This window comes from Lepus europaeus, chromosome 13, assembly GCF_033115175.1.
Source record: "Lepus europaeus isolate LE1 chromosome 13, mLepTim1.pri, whole genome shotgun sequence".
In the NCBI taxonomy this organism is placed as follows: domain Eukaryota; kingdom Metazoa; phylum Chordata; class Mammalia; order Lagomorpha; family Leporidae; genus Lepus; species Lepus europaeus.
Genome location: NC_084839.1, coordinates 98,636,413 through 98,649,371, shown reverse-complemented (window position 1 = coordinate 98,649,371; position 12,959 = coordinate 98,636,413). Strand labels below are relative to the sequence as shown.

Sequence of the window (12,959 nt, the reverse complement as noted above, 5' to 3'; positions counted from 1 at the left end):
TGTTTTGGGACTCAGTGCCAGGCTGATAATCCCAGCATGGAACAAATGCTAGAGGTCCTTGTTGCCAAGCCCGTGCCTGCAGACAGACTGTCTTGACCTGCTACAGTGCCAAGTGGCGTTCCATGGTCCTGGTTGATCAGTTTTATGTCCCAGCCAATGTCACCAATGGTTGATAGACGAGCCCAGCCCAGCAGTAGGAAGACCATAGCAAGTTGGGCTTTGGTGCTACCTCCAGAATTCACGGGTTTCACTGGGCTGTCAGATTTGGGTGTGATCTACTGTCAAGGTATTGATGAACACAAAACGAGGTGTCTGAGCATACCACAGACCCAGGGAGAGGTTTGTGGGGATGAATTACCTGAGCTACCTCTTTTTTAAAGCACTTCCTCAGTTCATTCTGAAACACACATCGACTGCAGATTTTGGAAAATTTGAGTTTGGGAAGCATTGTAGGACTAACTCTGTAAAAATGTATCAGTAGTGGACCTAAGGCAAACCTTAACTTAGGATGCCATCTATTGGTAATATAGCAAGGATAGCCTTAGGCTCAGAGAAAATAAATAGACTGCTTAGAATTTTCTAGAAAGAAAGTCACAAAGGAAGCCAGATTACTGTACCCAATCTTTTAGTGTACAGAAGATGTCATAGACCAAACCACGACCTCACCTAATGAGCATAATAAGGTGTCAGAACTGAAATTTTCAAATGCATAGAGATTTTAAAATGGCTATCTTAAGGAGATTCAATGAAATGCAAGAAAAAACAGAAGAAATTTAATATTCTGACAGATTTGAAAGATGGAAGTAATTAAAGTCAAATATGCATCTTGCAATTGAAAAGTATACTAAATGAAGCTGAAAACTAGATGGAAAGCACCATTAGCAGAAAAGAAAAAATCAATGAACTTGAACTATTTGAAAATGCGTACTTGGAGGAGAAAAAAAAGCATTAAGAGGTATAAAGAAAGCTTACAGGAACTTTGGGACAATATGAAAAGAGCGAATATCCAAGTTATAAAGGTTCAAGAGGGACTTGAGAATGCTGATGGCAGGGAGAAAACATGTTTAAAAGGTAAATGACAAAACTTCCTATATCTGGGAAAAGGAACAATAATCTAGGAATAGGTGGGTCTAAAGTCTCCAGTCAGATACCACCCAAACAAGCCCATCCCAACCCTTAGCATAATCAAGGTCTCCAAGGTTAAAGAGCTGCAAGAGAAAGGAAGCAAACAGCACATGGAGGAGGCCCCGCTCATCTGACAGGAGAAAGCTTCCAGGCTGGAGGAGGGTGGGACAAGCCTTCACAGTACTAAAGGGTACAAACTGCCAACTGCGCTCCGCAGCTTTATCCTTGAGATTTCAGGGAGAGATAAAAACATCCCCAGACAAAAACTAAGATAATTTGTTTCCACCAGACCTGTTTTTACACTAAGTGCTAAAGGAAGATCTGTAACTTGAAAGAAAGACATGCTACTGGATAAGAAAATATCAGGTTAAAAATTTACTGGTCACAGTAGCTATACAAATTCAGAATGTTCTAATATTGTAAACATGGTATATAAATCATTTATGTCTTCAGTGTCAAGACTAAATAAATCGTAGTCAAACCTAAACTAGGAACCAGGAACTCCATTGAGGGCTCCCACATGGGTGCAGCGGCCCAAGTCGTTAGTCTGTTTCCCACTGCTTTTCCAGGCTCGCTAGCAAGGAGCTGAATCAGAAGTGGAGCCACTGAGACTCAGGCTGGTGCTCCTGTGGGATGCCAGCATCACAGGCCGTGGCTCAGCCTGCTGTGCCACAACACCAGCGCTGATCCTTTGTATTTCTGTGGGACCTGTTTGAAATGACTGCACTTTCATTTCTGATTTTATTTATTTAAATTTTCTCTGTTTTCCTTAGGCATGACGTTTGCCCATTTTATTCATCCTTTCAAAAATCCAACTCTTAGTTTTGTGTATCTTTTACTATTGTTTCTCTAGTGGCTATCTCACTGATTTATTCTCTCATATTATTTATTTCTATCTCTTAGTCCCTTTCCTGCTGTTATAACAACAGGGGTGAGCTTTTGGCACAGCTGAAGAAGCTTACACCCCATGTCTAAAGTGCCTGGGTTCAAATCATGGCTCAATTTCTGATTCCGATTCTAGCTTCCTGGTAATATGCTTCAGCCAGGCCTATATTCTCTCTCTGTGTGTAAGTATATACAATGGCTATATGTGTGTGTGTGTGTGTGTGTGTATATATATATATATATATGTATACCATGCTTGATAAGTGTGTATATGTGTGTATGTAAGTATATACAATGGCTATATGTATATATATCATGCTTGATAAGTGTGTGTGTGTGTGCATATAATATTAATGACACAGATTTGAGAACCTTGGTTCATGAAATAATAAAGTGAATGGTGTTTCCCTTGGGTGGGCTTATAAAGGAAAAATGAAAGGCTGAATATACCATGATGCCCTGAGTTATAGGACTCCACAAAAGTAGCAAACATAATATTAAAGAGAGAACAACCAAAACAAGCTGTTGTAATTTTAAAGAAGTCAAGAGAAGAGAATATTGTTTGCACAAGGGCAAAAACAATGGGATAAATGATATTGAAAAGTAAAAAAAGACAGGAACCAACAGTGCCCACTGGATTCATAGCAAAAATGATTACTGATAACCTTGACAAAGAAGTGAGCAAATAAGGCCACTCTGAAAAGTTTGGGTATGGAAGAGGGAGCAAGGATGGCAGCTGAACTCAAAGTGTACCACGAGAGAAAATCACTTAACCACAAACAAAGACTGTAAGAGAGGGATAAAGAAAGTAAGGAACTACAATACAAGTATCCAAGGAGCAGGAGCAAGACCTTAACTCTCAATAAGTACCTAAAATGTCAGTGGACTAAATTCTCCAGTTAAAAACCGTAAAGTGACCAAGTGGATAAAAGAACAGGACCCAAATATATGCTGCCTACAAGAATCTCATCTCACTTCTAAAATACACAGACTGAAAATGAAAAGATGGAACAAGATATTTTATATGAATGGAACCCAAAAGAAGAATAGCCTACTTCTCTCAGATAAAATGGATTTTATATCAAAAACAATAAGATATCAGGAAGGTCATTTTATAATGGCAAAGATTCAGTCTACCAAGGGAAATAATACTAGTGTACTTATGAATCTAAGATTGGAGCACCTGTAAGCAAACATTAATAGCCCTAGAGAGATAGACTTCAATACAATAATAACAGGGGACTTTAACAGCCCATATTCAGAGATAGCAGACCAGCCACACGGAATGTAAACAAAGAAACAGCTAAGTTGCGCCCCAGATTAATTGGACCTAACAGACATCTACAGAGCTCCCCATCCAGTAGCTCTATAATACACATTTTTCTCTACAACACATGGAACATATTCCAGGATAGGTTATATGGAAGTCCACAAAACAAGTTTCAAAAAATTTAAAAGAATAGACTATCTTTTCTAAAAACAATGCAATAAAACTAAAAATCAATAATAATAAAAAAAACTTAGGAAATTACGAAAATACGTGGAAGTGAAGGAACTTACATCTGAATAACCAGTGGATCAAAGAAGAAATTTTAAGACTAAAATGGATGAAAATGGAAACACAGCAAACCAAAACCTATGTGATGACAGCAAACGTAGTGCTAAGGAAGGTTACAGCACTTGATGCCTTCATTTAAGAAACTGGAAAGATCTCAGACAACTCATTGCTGTACCTCAAGGATCGGAAAAAAAATAATAACAAATAGAAAATAGAGGGAAAAATACAATAGAACTCAGGGCACAAGTAAATGACAGAGAAAATTTATTTTTTTTAAAGGGAAACATCTTTTATTCTTATAAAAAAAAGGTTCATTCAAAAAACACAGTTTTAAACGACATGAATTTACAATATAATTTAGAAGCCCAATAAGCATCTCCATTTTAGAGAATGATGTCTAGCAAAACATAAAGCTATAAACCCTTTGGATAGTTTAAAATAAAGACTCTTGGCCGGTGCCACAGCTCAATAGGCTAATCCTCCGCCTTGCGGCGCTGGCACACCAGGTTCTAATCCTGGTCGGGTCGCCAGATTCTGTCCCAGTTGCCCCTTTTCCAGGCCAGCTCTCTGCTGTGGCCCAGGAAGGCAGTGGAGGATGGCCCAAGTGCTTGGGCCCTGCACCCGCATGGGAGACCAGGAGAAGCACCTGGCTCCTGCCTTGGGATCAGCACGGTGCGCTGGCCGCAGTGGCCATTGGGGGGGTGAACCAATGGCAAAGGAAGACCTTTCTTTCTCTCTGTCTCTCTCTCACTGTCCACTCTGCCTGTCAAAAAGAAAAATAAAATAAAGACTCTTTAAGTTCTTCCAAGCAATTTAAAAAAAATCCAAAGATGTAGACGATGGCTGAATTGTCCTGTACTACATGCCAGTTGCCTGTTCCTACAGCCCAAACTAGTGTGGGGCTCGTTTTTCTGACCTAAGAAGGTAGGAAGTACAGTCACACTCTTCATGACAACTGTTTCTTACAAAATGTCACAAAGTTGAGGGTAGACCCTTCCCCTTCCCCCCCATCCCAGCCTTGGGAATCCCAGCTCAGCCTGTTCTCCTGTCAGCGTGGGCTTCTATGTTATGTTTCCTCTGTGTAGAATACAATTTTCAACAGTGCTAACCCAGCAGAACTGTTAGGAAAATTAAGAGAGAGAAGCTGGGCAAAGCACTTTACACAGTGGCTGATAGGTAAACAATGCCTTATGGAAAGGCACCCCAAGTTAATCACCTAATGCATAGCTTCAAGACACAAAACTGATTGTTTTTTATATTTACCTTAGCTTCAAATAATTCTGGAAGCATTTTGAATGCATAATAATAAATAAACATGGATGACTATAAAGCTTTGTGGTTCAAAACAACTCAAAACTATAAAAAGTTTGAGACTAATAAATAACTTCAAGAACACTTTGAACTGTATCACGATATCACCACCTAGTGGACAATTTATTAAATTTTTTTATAGTTTGTGTCTTAACATTGAACATTTTTCATTTGCTTATTGTTTATACACAATAAGCCTTTGTCTATCCTACTGCTGAATCATGGGCCCCTACTCTCCATCCACTGAATTCTGTATGTAGCGGAGCATCAAACCTTTGAATATGATGTAAATTTAAACTGCCATCTCAAAATAAATAAACCAACAGACAAAGTAGGTTTTTAGGGTTTTTTTTTTTCCTTTTAAGATTTATTCTGAAAAGCAGAGTTACAGAAAGAGAGAGGGAAAAAGAGAAAGAGAGAGAGAAAGTCCTCCATCCACTGCTTCACTCCCCAAATGGCCATGGTGTCCAAAGCTGGGCCATGCCAAAGGAGCTTCCCCTAGGCCTCCCACATGGATGCCGGGGCCCACACACTTAGGCCATCTGCTGCTGCTTTCCCAGGCATATTAGCAGGGAGCTGGATCAGAAGTGGAGCAGCCAGGTCTTGAACCGGTGCCCATATGAGATGCCAGCATTGGAGGCAGAAGCTTTATCCACTGAACACAAACTATTTTGTTTTAAAGACTTATTTATGGCCAGTGCCGCGGCTCACTGGGCTAATCTTCCTTTTTCCGTGGCCACTACATCCAGTGCGTTGCGGCTGGCGCGCTGCGCCAATCCGAAGCCAGGAGCCAGGTGCTTCCTCCTGGTCTCCCATGCTGGTGCAAGGCCCAAGGACCTGGGCCATCCTCGACTGCCCTCCCGGGCCACAGCAGGAAGCTGGACTGGAAGAGGAGCAACCAGGACAGAATCCAGCGCCCTGACCGGGGTGCCGGCGCAACAGGCAGAGGTTGCGCCAATCTGAAGCCAGGAGCCAAGAGCTTCTTCCAGGTCTCCCATGTTGGGTGCAGGGTCCATCTTTCACAGCTTTCCCAGGCCATAGCAGAGAGTTGAATTGGAAGTGGAGCAGCTGGGTCTCAAACTGGCACCCGTATGGGATGCCAGCGCTTCAGGCCAGGGCGTTAACCTTCTGTGCCACAGCACCGGGCCCCACACAAACTATTAAATTTTACAAAAACCTATTCTTTTCATTAATACAAGAAGGATTTTAAAAAGAAATTATCATATTACAAGTACTCCAGCAGTTAAACGGATATCATCCACCTAACAGGAGTGTAAGTAGGATCAAACAAAACAGTACTTGTTAACCACTGAAAATATTGCAGTGTTATAGGTGTTTAGGAAGTGACAGCAAACTGTTACTGTTATTTTTCTTTCCTTTTTTCTTCATCTTGTACCGTACAAATACATGTGGTTCCTCTGAACTGAGTGGGTCAGTTTCACTATTCTTGCTGGAAATACGCTCTATCTTCTTTTGGTCCCATAGTGAGAGACTAGCCAAAAATTAAATTAACATTAAATTAGTTTAAAAACTGGCTTAAAAAGCAAAATGTAAAGATATTATTGGGCTGCTTCTCTGTGACAGAGTTTCTTACCCTAGACGCAATTTTCAAATCCTATTGAATTCATGGATAAGTATTTTTTTTAAATCCTCAGTCTGTCCCTTTTTACTATAATATTCCCAGCCAACAGAATTTTAGTATGGTGGAAATACTTGTTATCAACATTTAAATATACTAAAAACTAGCTTAAAGATAATTAACAGTAAAACACAGCCTAGCAAAAAGCACCCAAAATCTTTCCAAGTGGTTGAAATTTCTTCGCCCTTTAAATTCTTACAACCATCAAGATTTTCTATTGTTATTATAATTTAATGGTTAAGGATTGCTTATTGTCTGGGCCAGAGCTGTGGCACAGTGGGTTAATGCCCTGGCCTGAAGCACCAGCATCCCATATATGGGCGCCGGTTCTAGTCCTGGCTGCTCTACTTCCGATCCAGCTCTCTACTGTGGTCTGGGAAAGCAGTAGAAGATGGCCCAAATCTTTGGGACCCTGCACCCTTGTGGGAGACCCGGAAGAAGCTCCTGGCTCCTGGCTTCGGATCAGCGGAGTTCCGTAGCCAGTAACTGGCCAATTGGGGAGTGAACCAATGGATGAAAGAGCTCTCTCTCTCTCTCCCTCTCTCTGCCTTTCCTCTATCTGTGTAACTCTGACTCTCAAGTAAAAAATAAATAAATCTTTAAAAAAAAAAAAGGATTGCTTATTTTCTTTTTCTAAATAAACAGCAACAATTTTGAAATAATTTCCCACTATTCAAGGTGACTATTGAGAAGTAACGACTTGGCCCTCCCATTTTTCCATAAATATTCCGATTGTTTACTTTGGATTTATTTGTATTTTTACTGTGCAATTTTCTGCCTTCACATTCTTTCACAGTGATGACCATATATCTGTGTGCAGCACATCCTTAAGCATCTTTTGTATAGCTGGATGACTGGTGACAAATTCTTCCAATTTCTGTTTGTTGTGGAAGGTCTTTGTTTCACCTCCATTCATTAATGAGACCTTTGCAGGGTACAGTGTTCTGGTTGGCAGTTTTTTTCTGTGAAGACTTGGACTATATCTTGCCATTCTCTGCTAGCTTATGGATTTCTGATCAGAAATCAGCTATGAGTCTAATTGAAGATCCTCTGAAAGTAACCTGGTGTTTCTCTTGTATACATTTTAGAATCTTTTCATGTTTCACTGTGGAGAGTTTGGCTACAATGTGTCATGGTGAAGATCTTTTCTCATATCTATCAGGAGTTCTATATGATTCTTGTACTTGGATATCCCTTTCTTTCTTCTGTTCAGGAAGTTTTCTGTAATTATTAAGCTAAAATGGCTTTCTAATCCATTCTCTCTTCCACACCTCAGGAACTCCTAAGACCCATATATTGGGTTGTTTGATAGTATCCCATAAAACCTAACATTGTTTCTAATTTTTCTAATTCCTTCTTCTTTTTTATTTTTTTATCTAACTAAAATTTCCAGAGGGTTGTCTTCTAACTCAGATATTCTTTCTTCTGCCTCATCGAGGCTATTGTTAAGGCTTTCCACCACATTTTTAATCTGATGTGTTGAATTCTTCATGTCTAATATTTCATTTTATCTTTAAAATCTCAATTTCATGAGAAAAAAATTTTCATTTATGTCATGTATGAATTTCTTTAATTTGTGGATTTGCTTCTGATTACTTCTGAGTAATTTGTGATTAATTTTTAAAATTCCATTTCTGGCATTTCATCAGTCTCTTAATCTTCACATTCTAGTATTAAAGTGTTATTGTGTTCCTTTGGGGACTTCATGTTGCCTTCCTTAATGTTGTTTCCTGAATTTCTGTGTTTATTTTTAGACATTTGTGGAGATACTTATTGGTGTTTTTTCCCTCTGATGGCTTTTTTTTCTTTGTACTGTGCCTCTGTGGCTTAGTGGAGTGTCTGCTCTATAAGTGAGTACCTAGCAGTGTGTGCTGGGTGTGGCCATGGAGCTCTGTTCAGTGCTCCAGGGTAAGGGGAGTATCCAAGGTGACACCCATGTGGGTTGGTAGATTTCTTTTTTCTTTTTCTTTTTCTTTTTTTTTTTTTTTTTTTGTCAGAGGGGAGGTTTGATCAGCTCTGTTGGCATAGCCTCACCCTCAACTCCTCTCCTCCAAAGTTAGCCAGTGCCTGGCACTAGCTCCAGTGGGTGCAATATTTATCCGTGCTGCCACAAGAACCACACAGAGGACCCGTGCAGTCCTCAGGGTGAGCAGGGATCCCACAGCAATGACCCACTCCTGGCAATTAGGAAGCCCTGAGTGTTTGGAGCCACCCACAATGACTGTCCAGTGACCCAGTCACACCCTGTGCCATCCGACGCAACCACAGTGTTTCCACAGTTCCAGCACACAAGGCTCCCACAGTCATGTGGTGCCAAGGATCTACTCTGCCCTGCCGGTCCGTCTCATCCACAGAGAGGCAGAGATACTCCCAGAGCCAGCAGCCTGCGGATATCGCCTATGCACCCCAGAGTCTGTGACCTTCTGGGAAGTCCTCACAGTCCTACATGGGGCACAGCCCCCACCAATCCTCCCAGCCAGACTCGGACATCTCCTCTTGGCTGGTTGCTGGGCTTCAGACACAAGCTGGTGAAGCTGTTACATGTGTCCAAAATGGCACCCGCCCTCTCTCAGCTGGTTTACAGGGTGCCATTGTCAGGGGGGTCAGGGCGAGAGATACATGCCCCTTTTTTCCCCTCTAGGTTGGCATGTACACTGTCCCCTGCAGGGCTCCAGGCCAGACTCCCACAAGGCTCTCCCCACAGCTTTATTGCCAGTGGCTTGGCTGCTGCAGTCTGGTCTCACCTCACTCTCCAAAGCTGCTGCTGGGGTCCTGTGTTGTGTCCATGCCCATACTGAGCATCCACACCCTCCACATAAATCCACAGTGTCCCTCCAACTTCCATGGAGTTTCCACTGCAGTTTTCTCCCTGACTCTTCCCTGAAATTGCTCCACTATTTCTTTTTTTAAACTATCTTCACCTAGACTAGAGCGTAAACTCCCTCCCTATTCTGCCATCTTGGAATCTTCTTCTATTGCTATATTTTAAAAGTCCTAATTTGTTTATTTGACATATACTTGGCTTCTACCATGTACTAGACACTATATCATAGCCTGAATTTCTTCAAGCATTTATAATCTAAAGGACACAAACACTCCCCAGACTTTCTGTTCAAAAGGGTGGAGAATGAGCATAGTGACAGGCATTTGAGTGAACTCTACAAGTTCTTATGAGGAAGAAATGGCGTTTTGTTCAGTGGAGATCAGTGGAGGCTGTTTTAGACAAGTTGACTGGACCCATCTTGAAAGACTGGTGAATTCTACATGGTCAGAGAGGGGATGGGAAAGTATTTGTAGCAGAGGGTGGGACATGTGTGTCCTTTGAGTACTTAGCAAAGCAGGAGAAAGATGAGTGACAGGAAAGACCAACTGAGGCCAGACTGCAAATATCCTAACAGGACAGATTAGTTATTTAGCACTGGGAGTCAACCAAAGTCTCCATTATGGGACTCATAAAATTAAGGAGTGACATGATCAGGTGGGCTGGAATTAAGAGAGTTTAAGAGTTATACTCAATCTAGTCATGATATGCTGCTTGCTTGACCTGGGAAGTGGAAAAGCCAGGAAAGATGTGAGAGAAACTTAAGAAGCAGAACTCCTAGCAGTTCTGTGTCCAAAGAAAGGAGGGAGAAAGGGGTCTAGTCCAGCTCCAGAAAACGAAAATATGAGAATTGTTTGAAATATGTCCTGCATCAGATTTAGGCATCAGTTGGGTTTGCATTTGCCTAAATGGAATTTCTCAACTTTTCTATTGCTTTTTCACACATTTATTATTTAGAATTATTTTGACAGCCTAACTCTGTGTCTTTAAATTATTTTTTATTTCCCTTCTCCTCCTCCCCTTTGTGTGTGACAGCTTCTACTGGATATGGTTGGGTCCCCTGATCAGGACCTCCAGGAAGCCGCAGCTGGTTGCATATCCAACATCCGAAGGCTGGCTCTTGCCACGGAAAAGGCAAGATACACTTGAAGTTTAACAGACATTGCAAGCTATTGAATTTTACATAATGCAGAACACGTTACTCCCATATCCAGGGAGCCTAAATTGGGAAATTTTTATTAGCAAACCCCTTAAACTGTCTAAATGAAAATGCAAAGGATGCTTTTCAACTAAACATTGCATGGATATTTTTATCCTATTTAAGTTTTAGGGATCAGCCATGTGGTGAACTGCTTTGTGATAATTTCCCAAGAATATATGTATACAATATATGTGTGTTCTGGTGATGCTTTTGTATTTATGGTGATGTTAATAAAGGACACAGCCTTCCCATCATGCAGTTTCCTAGTGGTTCTTCATTGTAGAATGCCCTCCTGTCCAAGCTTCAACAGCCCAGTCATGATGGCTTTGCCCATTTGATCACTTGCATCCCACAGAAGAGCCTTGAGAAGATGTGCGGATTTCATAAACTGCTATTAAATGCAAGTCATAGTTAAGCAGTTAGACTTTGAGACTTTGAGAGATCATCCTGAGGTCATCCCAAATACTGTCAAAGTATCAAGAAGATAATATGTAACTCATCACACAGATAAGGCAAATCCCAAGTGTATCTGGGTTCTCTAGAAATACAGAATTGATTGGACATGAATATAAAAATATAAAATAATTTACTAGGGAGTTTGACCCACAATTGTGGCAGCTGAGAAGTCCAGTACATTATCGGGGCTGGAGAGCCTGGAATGCCAGTCGTATGGCTCAGTCCAAGTCTGAGGACCTCCAAACAAGAGTTGAGGATGGGAGTCTCAGTTTGAGATAGAAAAGCCTGAGTTGCCAGCAAGTGGATCCTGGCGTGGTGCTGGAGTCCAGAGGCCAGCAGCCGCTGTCGGAGGTAGGAGAGGAACTTGTCCCCAGTCTCTGAGAGGCAAGCTCACCTTCCCAACTAGTCTCCCCACACCCCCAGCCCACAGGGGTGCAGCCCAGGCTGCATCCAGACTCACTGCTAATCTCCCTGGGACATGTCCTCACAGACACCCAATACAACGTTTCCAGGTCTAAGTGTTCCTAATCCAGTCAAACTGACACCATAAAATTAACCATCACAATAAGCAGTGAGGATGTTTCACTTCAGACATCACAGAGCATAAACAACTATGTGTTTTATTTCCCTCACAGGGAGCCAACACTTCTACTGAAAAAAAATTAATTTATACTAATGTAAGCATAAGATTGCCTTGAGTTCCTGAACTTGTTTTAAGCACATGAAGTATGTTTTTAAAACTGGCTACAAAGAATTAATAGCATTTTATCAGGTCACAAATATAGCCTTGGTTTGCTGACAGGTTTGGGAACTAACTGTCCTGAGAATCAAATATTGGCCAGAAATATGGCTTTGTGTGTCTCAGCTGTGTAAACTGATAATCTGTGAATGCTTTGAAGAGAAGTCAGGGAGATTTTTTTGAAAATATAAATACTGTATATGATTATCATAATTTGGAGATCTTTGATTAATTAGAATTAAATGACAATAATTTGTATACGCTCTTCCCTCCACTTATTTTTTTTAACAAGCAGAGTGGACAGTGAGAGAGACAGAAAGGTCTTCCTTTTTGCCGTTGGTTCACCCTGCAATGGCCGGCGCGGCCGGCGCACTGCAGCCGGCGCACCGTGCTAATCCGAAGCCAGGAGCCAGGTGCTTGTCTTGGTCTCCCATGGGGTGCAAGGCCCAAGAACCTGGGCCATCCTCCACTGCACTCCCGGGCCACAGCAGAGAGCTGGCCTGGAAGAGGGGCAACCGGGACAGAATCCGGTGCCCCAACAGGGACTAGAACCCGGGGGGCTGGCGCCGCTAGGTGGAGGATTAGCCTAGTGAGCCGCGGCGCCAGCCCTGCCCTCCACTTATTAAAGAATTCAAGAAAAAGGCATGAAGGTGTACAGAGGGCAGTATTTATTTGAAGGGATAATGCACACTCAGATATGACTGTGGGCAGCTTCTCTAAATGAGGGAAGAAGAGCTGCCACCCCCACCAAAGTTGGGGCTGTCCTTTAATAGCGTAGGGTTGCCATAAATGTATATGAAAATGGGCTGGGGGTTGGGGGAACTTTAGTACAGTGTGCTTCTCTGTCCCTTTTTGGGGAAGTCTTCAAAGTGTCATGGCATCTCCATATGGGGCTGCAGCACACACATGGTCATCAGAGGGAAAGTGTCATGGCATCTCCATGTGGGGCTGCAGCACACACATGGTCATCAGAGGGAAAGTGTCATGGCATCTCCATGTGGGGCTGCAGCACACACATGGTCATCAGAGGGAATGTGTCATGGCCTCTCCATGTGGGGCTGCAGCACACACATGGTCATCAGAGGGAAAGTGTCATGGCATCTCCATGTGGGGCTGCAGCACACACATGGTCATCAGAGGGAAAGTGTCATGGCCTCTCCATGTGGGGCTGCAGCACCCACTGGTCATCAGAGGGAAAGTGTCATGGCCTCTCCATGTGGGGCT

General features: G+C 42.2%; 1 protein-coding gene across 1 annotated transcript in view; it reads left to right on the top strand.

The window, feature by feature from the left end:
* Nucleotides 1–10,488, top strand: part of LOC133772438 (outer dynein arm-docking complex subunit 2-like) — a 70,323-nt gene extending 59,835 nt beyond the window's left edge. The window contains 1 exon segment of the mRNA XM_062208892.1: nucleotides 10,375–10,488. Coding sequence (XP_062064876.1) covers nucleotides 10,375–10,488 — 114 coding nt within the window.
* Nucleotides 10,489–12,959: the final 2,471 nt, after the last annotated feature.